The sequence below is a fragment of the Anser brachyrhynchus genome, assembly GCF_964034855.1.
Source record: "Anser brachyrhynchus genome assembly, chromosome: 1".
Taxonomy (NCBI): Eukaryota; Metazoa; Chordata; class Aves; order Anseriformes; family Anatidae; genus Anser; species Anser brachyrhynchus.
The window spans coordinates 57640694-57659160 of NC_137694.1; the positions used below are offsets into that span (position 1 = coordinate 57640694).

General features: G+C 40.9%; 1 protein-coding gene across 2 annotated transcripts; it reads right to left on the reverse strand.

Annotated features, from left to right (window-relative positions):
* Window positions 1-128: 128 nt before the first annotated feature.
* PWP1 (PWP1 homolog, endonuclein) lies at window positions 129-18321 on the reverse strand. Of its 2 annotated transcripts, XM_080557474.1 has the most exons (15): window positions 18194-18321; window positions 18007-18065; window positions 16857-17041; window positions 16337-16422; window positions 13830-13926; window positions 13136-13246; window positions 12305-12435; window positions 10873-10946; window positions 8509-8605; window positions 7798-7859; window positions 5912-6023; window positions 4791-4881; window positions 3795-3916; window positions 3221-3326; window positions 129-2467 (listed from the first exon to the last, which is right to left on the reverse strand). In XM_080557474.1, the coding sequence occupies exons 1-15, from the start codon at window positions 18257-18259 to the stop codon at window positions 2349-2351; spliced, it is 1518 nt and encodes a 505-aa protein (XP_080413600.1). In that variant the 5' UTR covers window positions 18260-18321; the 3' UTR covers window positions 129-2348. The 2 variants fall into 2 exon arrangements, with proteins under 2 accessions (XP_080413600.1, XP_080413601.1); XM_080557475.1 differs by lacking the exon at window positions 16337-16422 and having other exon boundaries at window positions 18194-18307.
* Window positions 18322-18467: the final 146 nt, after the last annotated feature.

The window sequence follows — 18467 nt, forward strand, 5'->3', positions numbered from 1 at the left end:
ACCTCGCATCGTCCTTTGAGTGAAGAGCCACAAACCAGAACCGTAGTCGAGTGATTGCCATAACCTGTAAGCCAACTGTCCTTAACTGCCAAAGCCCTGACAGTAAGAAAAACAAACAGAAATGCTAGTGGCAGTTGATGTATTTTTCTTTTTAATACTTTTTAACTGAAGGATGTGGTTTGGCACAGAGCAAAGAACGTCAATGCTCAGGGTTCCTTCTAAAAATAAAAAATAACAATGCTTTGGTTGGAAGTCAGTGAGATCAGCATGTGCAGACAAAGCAATTACCCTGCTACAGAAGTGTTCAGAAAACCAAAAATTGGCTATTGGAGTACAGTTATTGCCTCTTCTCACACTTGTTCGCTAGAATAGGTATGTGAAGAGGTAAAGGCTGCAGACTAGTAAGGAAGAGGCTTACAGATGATCAGTGTTTACAGTATGCATTACGTCTTATGCTGTAAACCTTTTACCACCTAGAGTGATGGGAGGGTTTGCTGCTACTATTATTTATGGAATGAAAATGTATTTCATTCACTTGTTGTTTTTTTCCTGGAAAAAAAAAATTAAAAATGTGGCTCTTTTCTAATGTTCTTCTTTAATATTTACACATTCTGAAAAAAAACAGCACTTTTTCATCGTCTGCCTCTCCCAGGCTTTCCTGTGTTTAGTCAAGGGAGAGCTGGGCTATGAGGTGCCTGCTTGCAATGAACAATTCCTCCCTATAAAACAGGGCCCAACTTCTAGAGCCGATAATACCCACAGGCAGAGCTAGAGGAAACTACTACCCTCAAAGAGCTTAACATGAAGCATTTATTTCAAATGGAAGCTTTGAAAAACTTACAGCTTTTCACTGCAGAGCACTTGAACAGAGGTGGTTCTGGTGCTTTTACCTCTTCAGCTTCACAAACCCAGTTGTTCGTTTGTTCACACACCGTTCAGTGGTGCCTGGCAGATAAAGGATTGGGAAGGGACTCGACGCATCCAAGGTATTCTGGAAACAGCTGACTTGGAAGCTTAGAACCATTTAGGTGCAAAAGACCCTTTTGAAGCCGAATTGGATTCAGATGCAGGCACTTTGAGGAATGGAACAGAAACCCACAGCCCTGCCTTTTCCCATGTGCAGCCTGTACCGATTAATTTCTCTGCTTTACCTCCCCAGAATAAGTTCCAATGAGCTAGGGTGGAAAGCAGCGGTAACAGCTTGTCAGCTGTGCGCACAGGCACCATAGCTGCTTTGACACCGGTTGTTTTAACACCCAGGGCATTTTTGCTGCAGTAGTGCTTTAGCAGACACCTTCTGGAATGTGGAGAGGGAAGCACTTCACAGGAGGATGGGTATCGTTTAGCTTCTGGCCTCCAGGAAGGCACTTGGTGCTCATTTTAAAGGCGAGGAACCTTGATGAGGTTCCTGCTGTTACAAATGAATTCAGTCAGTGGTTAGGCTGACACTCAGAATGTTCCTCTGGGCTTTCAGATTTCAGGCAGAAACGCCTGCGAGGGGTTAAGAACACAAGCAGGTAAAATGGATAGCAGTGACAGGGACCAGCTGAGATCCCCGCTCCCACTTTGCACCCTGACAGCCTCTTACCCTCTTCTGAATAGTAGCTCCTTATTTCAATTCTAATTCTTTTTACAGATATCACATTTAGACTTTAAAATAAACAAAAACCCCAACAGCAGCACACGTGTAACATCAGTAAGATTCAGGTGCTGTGGAACCAGAGAAAAGAAACCCTTGATCTTGATGGGAAAGAGCGGGGATATTTCTGGTTTGACACTGGCGATCTGAGGTGTTACATTTCGTGATTCTACTCAGGGACTCCAACTTACTATTCAAGAAATACTCTTTCATACATAACTTTAAAAAAAAAATCTTAAAAACTTAAAATCTGTATAACAAATCTGTAAATTCAGTCCCAAGGATAAATCATCTGTCTATTTACATTTGCCCTTTCTTTCAGCATTTGCTTGATGTCACGCAACTGTTGACTGAAGTACCGTTCCTTATGCCATTACAAGTTATTTACCTCCTTTGCAGTATCTGACAAACTTCTGAGAGCAGCAGAATGCTTTTCTGGTGACAATCTCATAACTCTACACGCAGCAGCCCCTAACTCAGGGATCATAATCTCAGGCCCACGGAAGTCATTCAGTCTTTCACAGCTGGTGATAGAGGCAGAAACTCCCGACTTAAGAGCTTAACCACATGACCACGTTTCTTTGAGATGAAGAAGGCTGCAGATCGCATGACACGAATCATTTCTATGAACTATTTCCAAACAGGGGAATTTGTAGAATACAAGAGTTGTAGTCCCTTTAATTACTTTGATTTTGTGAGGTTTGGTCCGTCATGATTCCATTGCTGTCTCTGAATTGTTGCTGCTACTGCTGGCCAAGGAGCTGCAAGCTGCAGAGTTTGCCGCGCCAGCCAGAACAAGTCTCTCTCTGTTTCCAAAAACTTCATTCACTGCAACACAGGTAAGGCATTGCTTACTTGTTACTTTCCCAGAGAGAAGAGCATTACAGCAAGCATATAGCATGGCAAACAAATAGAATGGAAATCCTAACCTGATGCAGTTTCAAAGCTTTCCCCCATTACTCAGAGTAGAGATTTTAAGCTTACATATCAGAACAAGTCATCTCCCATGCATGATAATAAAAATCACAAGTTGTGTTATTTGTCCCCCAGAGAATCTCTACGTTTCCCTGTGCATAACTCCTTTACTTAAGTACTGTGAAATGGATGAGTTTTGTAGAGCAAAACAGTTTAAATTATTTATTTCTGGTTTTAGTCTCTGGTTTCCACCAAGCTCTTAAAAGCCTTCTCAAAAAAAAAAAAAATCACATCACTGAGTTATATGCAACTAAGACAACTGATCAAAACCAGTCCTCAATTTTCTTCCTACAGGTACTCAGGAATGTGATACTTTTTTCTTTATGTTCCTGGTGTAAACAAGTATGACATCGGTATTATAAGAGATAAGGTATTACACTTCAGCTACAAGAAAATAATTCATGGCAAACACAGTTCTCCAAGATAGAAAAAAAATAACAAAACAACATTTTTAAGCTCAAAGTGTGAAAACATCCAGTCTTTGGGTACTTCATTAAAAATGTTAACCGACAGTTTCTCTCAAAACCATACTACATTACTCTATATACAAATACACTCTGGGGGTAGGGGGGAGAACATCAAGATTCCAGAAAATTATAATGTTACCTGCAGAAATGGTGCTTATATCCCAAACACGCAGCCCTTCTCGCTCTCCTCCAAAGGCAAAAACAAATGGGAAGTCAGGGCAGCAAGCTGCACAGAAGAGAACACCCTGGGAAGGAGGAAGAAAGATTTTATTTATTTATTTATAAATATCATCTTAAAACAATTTTACCATCTGCGAATACTTTCACCAGGCAAGTTTTAACGAATGTAAGTTCTCTGTTTCTTGAAAACTGACTTTAATTTTGTGACTTTACAAAATTTTAAGAGCTGTTAATTACGAGTAATAAATCACATCTTCATCTTGAACCCAGCAGATACACGCTGGAGCACCCCTAGTTCTAGTCCAGAACATGGTACCTAATTTTCAAGTCTAAGGCTTTGAAGCAGTTTGCCAATTACATCTTGAATTGAATTGTAACAAGAATTGCATTGTAATGAGAATGATTTACACAGAATACACAGATGGGATTTTTTTTCCCTAAAAGATGTTATGTAAAACAAGATTCAAGTTAGAAAACAGATTCAGCAGACAGTTTATATTAAAATCTTCTTGGAACCAAGAAATGAAAGTTACCATTTTCATATCCCTGGAATGGATTAAACTTGGTTTGTCTCCCAGGATATCCCAAATTTTCACATATTTGTCCGCAGATGATGTCACAAGGCACCCTTTGACCTGACTGCTCAGCTGTAGCCCTGGAAGATTAAGAATGCATGGCTGTGAGAGCATCACCGAATCACTGTTTCAGAGATGAAGATACATTTTAAAGTGAAATCATAGGAACAAACCTAAGGTTCTCCTCACACTAAGCTCTGTTCCAGCAAAAAGATGCAAGTAGTTATTAACAGTTTTATGTTACCACTGCTCCCTACCGGGAGAGAAGTAACAATCTTTTGAGAGCAAAATAACTTCATGCAGGTCTATTTTGTTTCTCGATCTAATGACAGTAGCAGTACGAAGTTGCTTCTTTCCGTTACTTCACCTAACCTGACTTCCCCAAGTAGTTTTTTCCTTCATTTGCCAAGGAACATCTCCGTAGCCATACAAGACGACGGGGCATACTCATATGATCTCATTTTAGGCACTTAATCAGGTGCTTCAAGTTGTCTTTTATAGCTCCTATACTGGTCAAAGTAGTCTAAAGCAGAGTGTGTGAAAACCTCCCCATGTGCCATACCTAGGTCACCACCAGACTGAATGTTGGTATAGAATAATTACGGATACAGAAGGTAAACATTACAGTTCATAGTCCTGGACCAGAGTCCATAGTTTCTGTCCTTCCTCACCCAAAAAGCACAGGGACTGTGTCCCAAATGAACAGACCTGTTTTGACATGTTTATTCTTCACAGTATTTGCTGTGAAAAGTTCACCATTTTTAAAGTCCGTCTCTTACAGTGGCTTCTCAGCACAGATTGTTTCACAGTCCAGCTACACATGATCACTATGCACAACCTTTTTTTTTTGTTTTTGTTAAGGAAGGATTCACTACCACCTCAGTCATATCAGTTGAAGACATCTTCCAAATAAGCCTTAGCACTGGGAACAAACACGATACACGCTCAACTTACCTGACACCTCTTCCTCGTGAGCCTTCAGAGTAAACAGCGGCTTATCAGAGCGAGCATCCAGACAGTACACAAAGCCATCCTCTGTGCTTGCCTAAGGAAACCACAATACTTTAAAAACAAACAGCTGTAGCCATTCATTTGAAGAAAGCTTCTACGACATAACACCCACCCTCTATTAAATCCCTGTAGTCTGAGACGGACTTACAGTGCTTCTCCGTCGGGCATGTAACACATAGCTCTGCACCTCCCAAGTCAGACTCCACAAGCCTGGTGCCTGAGCTGTTCCACGTATCTAAACTACACTGCACTGACATACATGGAAGTCATAATCCTGGTCAAATTTCTTAATTATATTTTGATTTGAAGACGTTTGCACTGCTAGGGTTGGTTGTAATGCTAGGCACTGAAATACAGAGCCTTTCATCTCTAAACCAACAGTTCAAACTTTCTGGAGCCACCCAGTAGCTGCCCAGTAGGCCTGTGCAAAGTTAGTGTGAGTACACTGAGAGAGATCTACATGGCAAACCCAACAGAACTGAGCAGCTGCTCTTGTGGGCTGTATACACAAAGCAACAGAGAACGAGGCAGATAACTGAGATATCAAAAAAGTTTTGTTTTTAAATTCTGTTCAAAAGCTTTATTGTAAAAATCTTGATAAAAACAAGCTATTTTTACTTTATACCAGGTAAGAGAACAGTGCCCTCTAGTGCTGATATGAAACACTGAACCAGTATTCAGGATCTTAACTCTAATTAGCCACTTCTCAGCTGCAATTGCCTCGTTGCAAGAAATGTAACATTAACTACGCACAGGACAATATATCCCAGCCACTGAATGCTATGAGAACATAGCAAAGATGCCACCTCTGGCATGAAAAAGGATCAGCATCAATTGCTTTCACACTGTCACAATGAGAAGAAGATACCAAATAAGTAACTGATTTCTATATATATGTTGAAAAATCTACCTAAGAACAACCTCTGGCACGTTGTGTTTTGAAATAGGGAATGCTGGCAGCCCAACTCCCCATCAGCTCTATTATCTGATTCAGAAACATAAACACAAAGATACAGGCTAAACAAAACAGCCAACAGGCCAAGAAGAGAAGCGTATATACTCACTAAGAAATTACAAGGTGAAAAGTGATTCCAAGTTACTCTTTCAACCTGACCACTAAACCGCCAGATTCGATGGTTATCTTGTGGACTTCTGCAATCATACAGCACAGCTGATCTATCAGGAAAACAGACAGGAAGGGGAAAAACAATAAAAATCACAGCAGAACGCTTTATGAAGTTCGTTTTACCACTGACACCTATAGAAGGTACGTATAAACTACAATTCGAAAATTAAAATGGGAACTACTTCAATACTTAAGACTTCTAACTAAATAACAGATGTTGAAAACCTCTCAGATAAGCACAAGCTTTTTGCATAAGCTTCACAGTTGCACCTTGGTTACATTCAGTGGGGCTATGTGAGACTAAGCAAACAGAGCCCAGACTTGCTCAATACATTAGGTGCTTATTATATAGGAGACCATAATGCATATAAATGAATTATGAATGCGCTTTATTAAAGTCAACTAATTACTGTTCAAAAATAATGCTCTAATTCAGAAAGCAATTTATGATACATATACATTTGCAAACATGCTTTAACCAAAATAAATAAATAAATGAATAAATGTAAATTTGGTTAGGTAAATGCTAGTCTGAAAAGGAGAAGGAATAGATGGGAGTTAGCAGGTCCTCTGGGATTCTTTACAGACACGTGCTCAGGAAAGTGGTGGCAGAATCTGTCCAAACCAAAAAAGCTCCTGGATGCAAGCACAAGAAACGAGCAATGCTGTCACTCTTGCAACATCTCACTGCAACCAACATTCACAATGTAACTCATTCCCACTCTACCTTTAATTAAAGCCTAAGAAATGTGAGATCTAGTTTTCTCAGTTCCTTTACCAGGCATTTTCTAAAACTGTTTTAGTACATACAGAATTTTTTTATGGTCTAACTTTCAGGTTTTGAAAGCATCTGCCATCATTCACTGAATTGCCTGCAGTCCTTGGATGCTTTACAAGAGAAATCCACAAAGGCAGTCTACTAGTTTATGGACAATATACTGGTTTATAGGTGTGCATGGGATTAAAGGGCTAGCTAAAAAGGAATTGAGAAGCTGAAAGAAGCCCAAACGCTGAGACCATATTTTTATGGAAGAAAACAAAGGGGAAGAAAGTGGACAGAAGCAGGTTCCCAACAACAACGCAAGGTTTTTCTCCAATACTTTTACTGAAGCAGACGTAGCAACAGCATAAGACAAGCCAGAGAACATAAAGGCTTGGCCAAAGACCAATGAGTTTTTAAATACCTTAACACAAGGCAAAACCTTAAAAGCAGAATAAAAATTCATTTAAAATAAAACTCATGGTTATAGCACAAAATTAGAAGTTATCCCTGCGAGATGAGAGAACAGAGAACTTTTTTTGGCTGGCAGGATGTTTAAGTAGCTAGTCCAAGTGAGCAGACAAACCATTTCACAGCAACTCCAGGCTGCAATTACAGGATTGCCTGTTAAGTTTTGGCTATGGCACGCCTGTCAATAGGGGCTATGCAGAGCTGACTGGGACTTGAAAGCCCTTTATATCTCCAGTCTGGTCTTACAGTTTGGAAAAACATAGATAAGTTTTTGCAGGGATGAGCAGTGGCACACTCTTAATGCAGAAAATGCCAAGATGCCAAATTATGAAATAAATTCAGTTTGGAGCAGACACCTGGCACAGGAAATTGCAGTCCAGATGGTTAAAAGATTTAGCTTAGCTGAGAAAGAGGTAAGGAAAGCAGCATTTTGGCCACATACAAACCTGGCTACCTTAATGGAAAAAAATAATAACCTTGCTAAAATTTGGCAGTGCTACAAGCAAGTGAAAAAAAGGAAAGAAAACGTGAGACTTAATTCAATATTAATAGCCACTCTAAGTGTAACATTTGAAAATATTACCCTGACATACTTATCGTAAGATCCAGAAATAAGGGTCTGAGTTTCAAATGGATGAAATTGCAAAGTCTGGACCTAGATAACAGGAGATTTCATTAAAAAATAAGTATCGAGATAACACATACAGAGACTTCCTTTGAACAAAAATAGCAGACACACACACACACACACAAAACAAACAATCAAACAAAAAACTCTCAGCACTTTCACCAAAAGAAATGAGATGATTAGTTCATTTCTGATGTACCTATTACTCTACATATATATATTTCCTAAATTATATATTTGGTAAAATTTATTATTTTAAAGCTTTCTTACCTAGAACACACTGTAAACAACACTCGTTTCTTTACACAAGACTTACAGTTCGACTTATGTTCAGAGATCTACTTTTTGTAGGTTATAGCAGCACTATCAGATTCCCAGCCTTCAGGGCTCTTACACAAAAGGCATTTAAAAAAAAAAAAACAAGCAAACAAACAACAAAAGCCTACTGCAAGTCTTCCCAAAACTTCCTTAAGGGTAAGTAAAGTAACACTTTTAAAATCAAACACAGTGTTGTCTGCAAAAGCAACTAATTCAGAAATCTAAAGAATTCTGCACAGTTGGCTGGAAAATTATAGACCTGTTGTTCTAAGGGTTCACTACCAAGCAGCTAGTGAAAAAATGCAGTATTTTTCTCTCTGTTTTTCACAGTGGAAGACACATCGCAATTACTACATACCTTGTCTGTGTGTAGTGTCAGGCTGGCTGCTGCCTTACCGACGGACATATCCCACAAAATCACAGTGCTGTCAGCGGACGCACTTGCTAAAACGTTCCTGATAATGCATCAAAAGTGAAGTTCAAAAAAAATCTTTATACAGACACAAACAAATTGTGGTCAAAAGTCCTAAATACATACAGAGCCTGATTAAGCACACTGGTCTATGGCCTATGCATCTCAAGCCTAAGGGGTAACTTCCCTGAAGGTAATTCTAAGTTACAAGTAAAGACTACAAACAGACCATGTTATTTTAGTAAAATACTTATATTATAACACTGACATTTTTGCTTGCATTTCCCTCCCCACACCACTTAAAAATATCATTTAATGGGAGACTTTCTGAGCAAAGCAAAGTGAGAAAGGCTTTTAGCCACTTTGTTTCCTTTAACAGAAAGTTTTTTTAAACATTACCTACACAGCTTCAGTTTGTCATCATATAAGTACAGCTAAGAGCTGGACAAACCCATTTTTAACAAAATACTTTGCTCTCCGGTATCTGAGTGTTATATAATATAATTGTATATAAGTATATATATTCATTATTCATGTATATTCATTATATATTCATGTATATATATTCATTATATATATAATATAATTGTATATAAGTAATAAAGACCCAACACTGTACACCCATCCTACAGCGTTCACAGGAACCACTAACATTTAACAGTTAGTTTACAGACCCCACATTTCAACTTAAATTTGATCAACTGTGTCAATAGCAATAAAAGTTTTTAAGTTTAATCAGAAGAAACTCAAAACATTCCTAGAGCTTGTCAAAAACACCCTGCAACCACTGCCACTGCATTTAAACAACAGATCTATAACCTCAACATGCTGCTTCTGCTTGAAACTGCTCTTCTTCCACGTTCCCCCCTGCAAGGAAGTGTTTCTGACTGAGACACCTAACAATCCACTGGAAAAACTGTTCTCCCAAACAATGTTTCAAGAAAAAGTTACAAAAATGCATAGTGAAGGCTATGAGAATATGTTACATTAATGTAAGTACCATTAAGACCTACAGGCAGACAGTTATTTAGAGAGAGCTGTCACAGCATGTCTTGCTTAAAGAAGAAAAAAAAAAAGCATTCAAATATAAGCAGCTCCAAGGAGTTCTTTGTTTCAGCCCATGAGGCTCCCATTTCAAAGGCTGCTTTTATTTCTTGAAAGATCTATCGGTATCAATGTGTTCATAACTCTGTATATTACTGAATTATACATTCCAGACACTTTAATTCTTGTAGCTGTAATTTCTGTGATTTGTCTCTATATTATCACAAGACAATCATTTCCAGATAGCATGAAAGCTACTCTTTTGTCAGACGGGTAGAATGAACAATAACTAACACACTCTGCTCCTATGCATAATTGAAGAACAACAGACTGCACTGTAAATTAAGGGTGAAGCCTATGTATGTTTATCCTATGTCTATGTGGGTGTTTCTTCCTTTGTCTAAATAACAAGGAACTTTAAGTAAATGCTGATACCTGCTGATTGGAAGCATGCAGAATTGACTTTGTGCATCTTCAGAGACATTTATGACAGCAGGAAAAAAAAACAAACTTATCAGTCTGTATCTGACTGGTACAGTTTCAAGGCCCATTCTGAAGATCCTTTGACAGCTGAATCGTTAAAAACCACCTAAGCAATAACAAGTGGCATCTTTATTTCCATCAGCACATCGCCCTTGACCTCTCCCCCAGGATGGGCCAGCTTTGTGTTGCTTCAATAGCACCACTTTATTGCTAGCTCGTTCAGGCAACAGAGAATTCTCAAAAGCCAGAGTCATTTCTATAGCTGTGCTGTCAGGGCTTTCACACTGGTTTCTGTTCACAGCTCTAGGGCAAAAGGCAGAGGGGAGAGAAAAAAGAAAAAAAAAAAACACAAAAAAACACAAAGTACAGCAAGGACTTCCTTCTATAAAGCTACTTCCATCTGTTGAAATGGTGTTTTAGGTTATTGGCAGATTGGCACAGATCAGGGCAAACCTTGTGCTATTCCAATTTGTCCACCTGACTTAAATGTAGCTGATTTATTGAATGGCTTGGACACCCCTTAGCCCCGCCTTCATCTGGACAACTTGCAAATAAAAATGATCTGCAGCAATATATACATATTAAAGAAATTAACAGAAATAATAATTTAAAAAATAGCTTTGAAAAATAAAAAGGGAACAGGTATTTCTGAGAACTGATTCATTTCAGCCCTGCTTCCAAGTTCAGTGTTATACTACATAAAGTTTTGAATTTGTGAAAAAAACATGCCTACTTAAGTATGCTGATTTGTATCCAGCCATTGCTATTGACGTACTCGTTTACCTGCTTTGTTTGTTCCATGAAAGATCAAGCACAGCATCAGTATGTCCTTCCGCCGTTCCTTCTGCAGATAAATTCTGTATATGCAGATACAACATCAACAGGCTTTAGAATGCTACACCTTCAACGGAAATCAAACATTAACAGGAATTCCTTAAACGCCTGCACAAATAACTGTATTTTCTCTTACTTGCTGCTACAAGGCTTTTGGTAGAACTGCGCCTGCAGTACCTGCACTTCTCCTACTCCAAGTCTACTGCTCCATCCACAGCAGGAGAGCTTACAGAACCAATAACTCCCTTCAGGCTATAGAAGAAACTTCATTTTCACCAGTTAATGTGCAGCTTCTTCAACTTTCTTCTAAATGCTCCTGGCAGTTTCCTCTCTCTCCTCCCAATCAACCGCACTTTTGGTCCTTGTAATTGGCAGCTCCTGCAAATTCTAATTTAAAGTGGTTAAGCTTCGAAGGAGTCTTCCAGGACAGCAACTGGAAACCACCTATAAGTCACCCCAATCTTTTTCTGTTCTTTCCTCCAGACCTTATTTATCCATACACAGGGCAAACAGCTTTTCAAATTCAGGTAACATTCATGATTACCTTCAACAGCAATTCTAATAACTCAAGGATTTTCAGAAGCAAGTTTCAAAGAACAAATTCCCTTTCTTGGGGTATTTTTTTCTATTGTTTTTAAAATGAGAATGTTTGAGAGCTCAAGAAGTAAAACCCCTTCCCAACTACACACAGTGTGTTCTACAGCTGACTAACACTGAAGTGCCCCTTTGTTTGAGAAACTAAGATTAGCTATATATCAAGTGTTCACATCCGTATTTACTTTAAAGAATCTTTAAGTACTTTATGAAGAATCTATTATAAATAAATTATCGAAGATTAAGTTATGCTATCTTCCATACTTGCTCTACATACCCAAGAATTCGGACAAATCACCAAGGCACATTCAGGTCTACAACGAGGGTAGGATTCAGATCACAGAACTTGGCATCGAGTTGAAACCTACGCCTTACTCTTTCGTAATTAAGGTTTTCTCCACAGCCCACTAAAAGAAACTCAGTCATTCTCCGGGCGTGTCTCTATGCATTCACCCTAGATAATCTCGATGACTACCTTAAAACATGCTTCAGTTTTAGATGGATAAAGCTAACAGAGGTGAATCCTGCCTAACAGTGGTTTATTAGAGTAAACCCTGTCCTTTATTGCTCAACGCCTTATCAGCTCTCTAAGTCATGGGAAAATAGCAGTTTCAGCCTCCTGTATACTACCCTAACATTATTTTCTGTAACCTGTCTAGACACCATCTTTCAACATGACAGTGGGAATTAAACCAGACTACCTACGGTTTTATATTTTTCATAGTAGGAAAGAAGTAATAACAACATTATCCTTGCTCTACGTTTCTTCCATTTAACCAATACTTACTTTTTTTCCTTTCTTTTTCTTCTTTTTCTCTTTCTTGTTGCCAAGAGAAAAGACTGGTTCTAAGCAGTCCACTATATCAAGGTCCCAAATATCAATAACTGGGGTCATGTTACCCACTGCAACGTAATTTCCTACACAGAAAAATGCAAAGGCAACCACTTTTAGTTATAAAAACAGTGTATCTGGCAACCCAGCTGTTGCTGCTTTCTTTGATTAGGTCAGATTTATGTTTACATGCCAGAATTTTCTATCTGAACGTTTTTGGTGATTAGAACTGACAAGAAGTGGTTTAAAAATACTGACAGCAGATATTGCCAGAAAATTCTGACTTGCTCTTTAGTACACTTCCCCTTGAGTACAAGTAACTTTTTGAAGAAGACATATAAGGCACCACATGTAAGGAACACAAAAAAAAACAACACTCTACGTGATATGGAAAAAGTCTGTAAAAACAGGAAAAGGGTTACTAAAAACATCAGTATATATAAATCTCATTGTGTTTTAAAGTTAACCAACTGCATTGGCCATAATGAGTTTAACAAAAGCAACCTTTCATTTACAAATGTAAAAAAAAAAATCAGATTAGAGAAGAGCTTGTTTTGGTCTGTTAATTAACAATAACTATTTCTAATTAAACCAGTATTTTAGTCACATGACTTGTTATGCCAGCAGCACCAAGATTAAAACTGTTACACAGTTTTTCCCTCTTAACATCTTGGGTTTATTTCTTAGTCCCACTGGAGAAAACTACCTAGTAACAACATGACAATAACATACTTTTCAAGTAAAAAATACTCTTACTTGACAATTACAGTATCCTTTGTCATTTACCTGATGATTCATCAGGATTAGGATCAAAATTCAACCACTCCAAACTTAGAGGGTAAGCAGGCAAGATAATATCATGATGTACATAAAATGAGTCTTCTTCGTGATTATAAACTGAAAAAGAATTAGAGATATACATGGCATCAGTGAAGAGGAAAACCTGCCAACTTATAGTTCACTTCTAAAGAAGGAAGATGTGGCAAACACTAAATTCCCAAGGTGATCTGAAATGCAAATTTGCGATGCGTTCAGAGTTTCAACGCAGAGGCCAGAGCCTCCAAATACTAATGTTATGGCTCACAAAATTAAACATAATGAACTAACATTCACCTGCATACTTTAGATAAGGAAGTGACAAGTTCAGCAAAATTTAGACAGTTTGTTCCTAACTTTCCACACTACTTTGTAAGAATCACTTCAAAATAAATGCTCTGTACTATCACCATTTTCTACACGAGGAGACATTAATGATGGTTTAAACATTAATTTTACAGAATCAGTAATTAAAAAAATGAAATAAGTCTAGATTCAGTCACATGGGAAATCAGGGTAGAAGACAAACAGTTTTCACACAGTAGGGAGCCGAAGACTCCAAAAACCAACCCCCACTCTCTGTTCTACACAGCCACATGGAACAAACGGGCTGGGCAAAACCTATTTCCTAGCTTCATTGTAAGGAACAAATCCTGTTACTTACCATGGACCTCCAAACTACAGTAGTCTTTATCAACTCTGCCACAAAGGACAAGATTGTCACTGGATTTAATCAAAAAGTCTTCCTGTTCATATTGATCCTGAAGAGTGAAAAGGAGAGGACAACAGACGTAAGCAAGGCACGTACACACACACGCGACTGCACAAGTACAAAAGGCTGAATCAGTAATATTTTCTAACCAGAACTGAAAGCACTCGAAAACCAATGCCCTGCAGCCCACCCACCCAAAAAAACATCTTCTGATGGTAAATGCAGAAAGGCAGGAACCAGGCTCCACCGTGGGGATACTGAGTAGTTGTTATGCAGGCTGAAGGAGCATTTATGCGGACCTAGCTGGATTTAGAGAAATGTTTAATTACTAAACATGAAACCATCTCTTGAGGCTACCACGATGCAACCCATTGCTGAAACGAAAATCACCACCGGGGGCCCACATTTGTATCTTATTTCCCTTGGGGTCTCATGCCTGGGGCATTTATATAATGTAACACAGTTTCACACAATAAGCACACTGTGGCTGCTCTTCACACACAGGAAGCAATTCCAAGAGCATTAACGCGTTGTCCACTTTCTGGAAAATATTTCCAGAAAAGTGCTGCCTGCAGCTATACTGGGCATTCAGCTGCACCAGAACAGTAGCCTCCATCCAATTTCCATTGTTACTGAGGAATGGAAGGCATTCCGGGAATTTTTCTTAGTGGAAAACTAAGAACTGTACATAAAAGTCAGTAATCTTACACAGACCACCGCCCTTCAAATATACAACACATACAGGACCTTTTGGCTTTCATGTTGCAAGCTTTTAATAATTTCTTTTTTATTCACTCCAAGCATTTTTTCTATATTTGAATTCTACTGGGTATTGCAATTCTCTGAGTTAGTCAAGTTAATGCTGTGCAGTGCTTGGCCTTCAACAGCGGTGGTAATAAACACCAATAACATAAAATGTGTGCTGGAGAGTACTAAAAAGTATTCCGAATCTGTGGAAAGGATTTGAGCATAGAGGGATGAGAAAAGGGAGCTCCCCTTTTCTGTGTATGGAAGAAAGCCAGCTTTTCTGACACAGAATAAATAGGATCATGGAATATTCCGACTTGGAAGGGACCCACGTAGCTCACGTTCTCCCAGGGCAAGCACCTCTGACTATAAAACCCCTTTCAAAGCGTTTATCTTCTCTGCTGGTACATGCGAGCAAGAAAAATCACCAATAGCTCAGCGGAACACACGTAAAACATACAGTGCCCCAAAATGAATGTAGCAAGTGAACTCGTTTTAAAGATGCACATATACCTTCCTCCCTGAGCTTTGTTATGGTACGTGAAGCCACCATGACTTCTCGTGTGAGATCACACGTTTGACAAGGGTCCCTTACAAACAAACTGGACATTGTGGCAGGAGCCTACAACTAGTCTTACTTTTCAATTTTGAAAGCTTTGTGAAGAATCTAAAATAGTACAGAAACTACAGCTACCAGAAAAAAAAATCAGAACCTTTATGCTTAGCAAAGGTCTCAAAAATTCACCTACCCCACCCCCCTTGCCCCAGATGATCACAGTCCTTGCAGCTCTCTAAATTATATTGTCTCTTCGCATGAAGCCTCTCCTTCTAACTGACTTCTGTAGCCTCTCCCTGTACATTAATTCAGACGGCAGTCACAATCCATCTTTCTAAATTAAATTGCTGGATGTTCTTTGAAGTCTCTCCATATCACTTCTGAAGAAGCACCCCACATTCTAGGTAAGGCAACACCACTGTTACATACAGTGGAAGGATTACCTTGTGCCTCACACACTGCATCTCCATTTACCACAAAAAGACAAAGAGGCTGCGCCACAGGACAGCGCTGACACTCAGCCTGTGGTAGACTACAGCTAGAGATGATTTCTTCCCCTGCAGAGCTCCTACGAAGCTCCTGCCAGGATGTTCCCCATCTGATATTCGATGGAAACTGATACAGGCAGAAATAGGCGATTATGCTTTAATTGATGCTTATTTAACGGGGATGTGTTTCTTCAAGACATAGCCCTAATATAACACGATTACTTTTCTTTGTAATCCTGTTTTCTAAAATAGCCTGGGTCCATCTCAGCTTGATTTCTTCCACAAACTGGCGGAAGATGTAAGAGGCTTGTAATCTCACAAGTCGTCTAATTTTGGTCATTAGTGACCTGCAATGCTGAAACTTGTTATTTCTTCAAGCACTTTCTGTGTCCTATCAGAGAGCTGACAAGCCACTCCACGTACGGAAGTACACATCCTAAATCATGAGCCAGTTCACCTTAACATCTGACTTAAAGGTAAAAAGTGCACAGAAAGGGGGCTGCACAAAGCAGCCTTAAAAGGAAAAAATCTGTCTGAGCAAAAACCTGGCAAGCCTTTTAAAAGTGCTGCAAGCACCTAAGACCCCAAGGCAGTCAGGCAGAGAATTAGGCTTAAATGAATTCTAAGCTAATGCTGTTTAAGATATTTAGCATTTGTATAGTACTTACAGTGTTTTTTAGAGTGATGTAAGGATCCTGATCATTGCTCCCATACACTGCCAGCCCAGCTAAAGTCTCTCCGAGCTTTCTATCACCTAGATGGGAATTTCAGAACATTTCTTACATGTGTCAATGACAGGTGAAGTTAGACACTCCTGTACCAGTACCTGAATTGCAAAATATCAGGAGTGGGCTAAATGAACTTCCAAGTCCCAAACACGAGGAGAACCTCAGTAAGCTACATTGCTTAGTGCTTTCAGGGACTCTTGCTGCTGTGCTCCGGCACTGCAGCAGGGGGTGTGACAGCCTTTCCAACGCTGCTCAGTTCTTGCATCAGGGAGGAGGACACTAAACTGTTTCACTCACTAAATCACTTCCTAAACTGGGACGAGGAAATAATTCAACACGTGAATTTCCAGCACTTGAAACAAAGCACTCTGTAGTTTTAGGGTACTCATGCCTCAAGTACCACAAGAGGTGAAAAGGTTCCTCATTTGCAACGCGTATCTGACATTTAAATTTCTCTTACCTGTGTCTTCCTCTTCATCATACTTATCCAAATCATATTCAGCCAGTTCATCATCAGTCAGCTTTTCGGAGGTTTCCTCCTGGTCTTCATTTTTGGGAGAAGACTCAGCTCTTTCAGCAGTGGCAACGTCCATGCCATCTGCCATCTGGCCCTGCTCATCTTCATCACTATCATCAGCACCTTCCCTGTTTAAAGACAGACATCCCCTGAGGAAGCAACACGGACTGGATGCTTCCAGGAAATCATTCAGCAGATTGGCAACAAGATTTCAGCACGCAGTCCTGGCTGCTCACATGGATTTCCAGTCTTTATGCCAATAATTTGGAAACCTACTCAACTCCTTTCCTGACTTCTCCCAAAACAGAAGATGTCGTTATTCTCAGGCTGATAGGGAAAGCTTTTTCTTGCACATTTTCCTGACAAAGCGTGGCATAAGTTTTGTTTGGTGGAACTAAACTGAAGTGTGTCTAGATCTCTTACTCTTGCCTTTCCTTGTGGATAATTCAGTTTCTGTGAATGCTTGCAAGGAATTCAGCAGAAGGAGCACACAGCAGACGCTGACTGAGGGCCTAAGGCGGACATGCCAGGCCTCTGAGTGCAGCAGGCTCCACAGGAGCTCAGCCCTGCTGAACGCAGCGCGTGCTGCCCTCCTGCACACAGTCCCCAGGCAGCAACCAGCCAAGGTGGCTCCCACAGGTGGGGGGACCAGGTGATCTTGGAGGTCTTTTCCAGCCTTAATGATTCTGTGATTTCTAAAGCAAACGCCAGATGTCTGTTTAATAGAAGCACTTTGTGTAACAGTGTGAGAACTGGAAACGAGATAATCAGAGATCCTAAATTCAAGCCTGATTTATGACCTTTGCACGGGAAAAGAAAAAGCGGTCAATGTCATAGGATCATCAAGGCTGGAAAAGGGCCTTCAACATCACCTGGTCCAACCACCCCCTCGCTGAGGGTGCACTCAGCTCCCTCACCCAAACCACCGATAAAGACGTTAAAGAGGGCTGACCCCCCCGTTAACCCCTGGGGCACGCCACCGCTGACCAGACACCAGCTGGATGTCACCGCGCTCACCACCACCCCCCCCCCGGTCCCGTCCGTGACCACCGACGGGCGCCCAGCCCGCCCCGTGCCCCCCCCCCCAGCTCACCTCAGCCGTTCGCGGGCCTCCCCGACGAGGCGCCGGAGCTCGTCGCGGCTCAGCTGCACCTGGGGGGGGACACGGGGCCGTTAGGGGGGGACCGGGGGGGCGCTGAGGGGGCCGGGGGGGCGCTGAGGGGGCGCTGAGGGGGCCGGGGGGGCGCTGAGGGGACCGGGGGATCCCGCCCCCCCCCCACCTTGTCCGGCGTCTCCTTGGCAACGCCGCGTCGCACCCAGGCTGCGCACGGCACCGGGCAGCTCATGGCGGCTCCGCGTGCGGGACCGGGGGCGCGCGGGGGTGACGTCACGGGGAGGGGGGGGGGGAAGGAGGAGCGCGGTGGCGTCATCGCAGAGCGCCGCGGGGGGGGCGGGCAGAGGCGGGGAGGAGGGGCGGGGTAGGGGGGCTGTGTGTGGAGGGTGCTGTGAGGGGAGGTGCGTTGGGCGTTAATTAGCGGCTCTGTGCAGGGCTGT

Bases quoted from the DNA above. Each gene is read 5' to 3' on its own strand.
- PWP1 (XM_080557474.1), bottom strand. From the start codon at position 18,259: ATGAGCTGCCCGGTGCCGTGCGCAGCCTGGGTGCGACGCGGCGTTGCC. The intron at 17,042-18,006 runs GTGAGCTGGGGG...GTCTTTAAACAG, and splicing joins GAGGCCCGCGAACGGCTGAG to GGAAGGTGCTGATGATAGTG. The intron at 8,606-10,872 runs GTAAACGAGTAC...ATGCATTATCAG, and splicing joins TCATGGAACAAACAAAGCAG to GAACGTTTTAGCAAGTGCGT.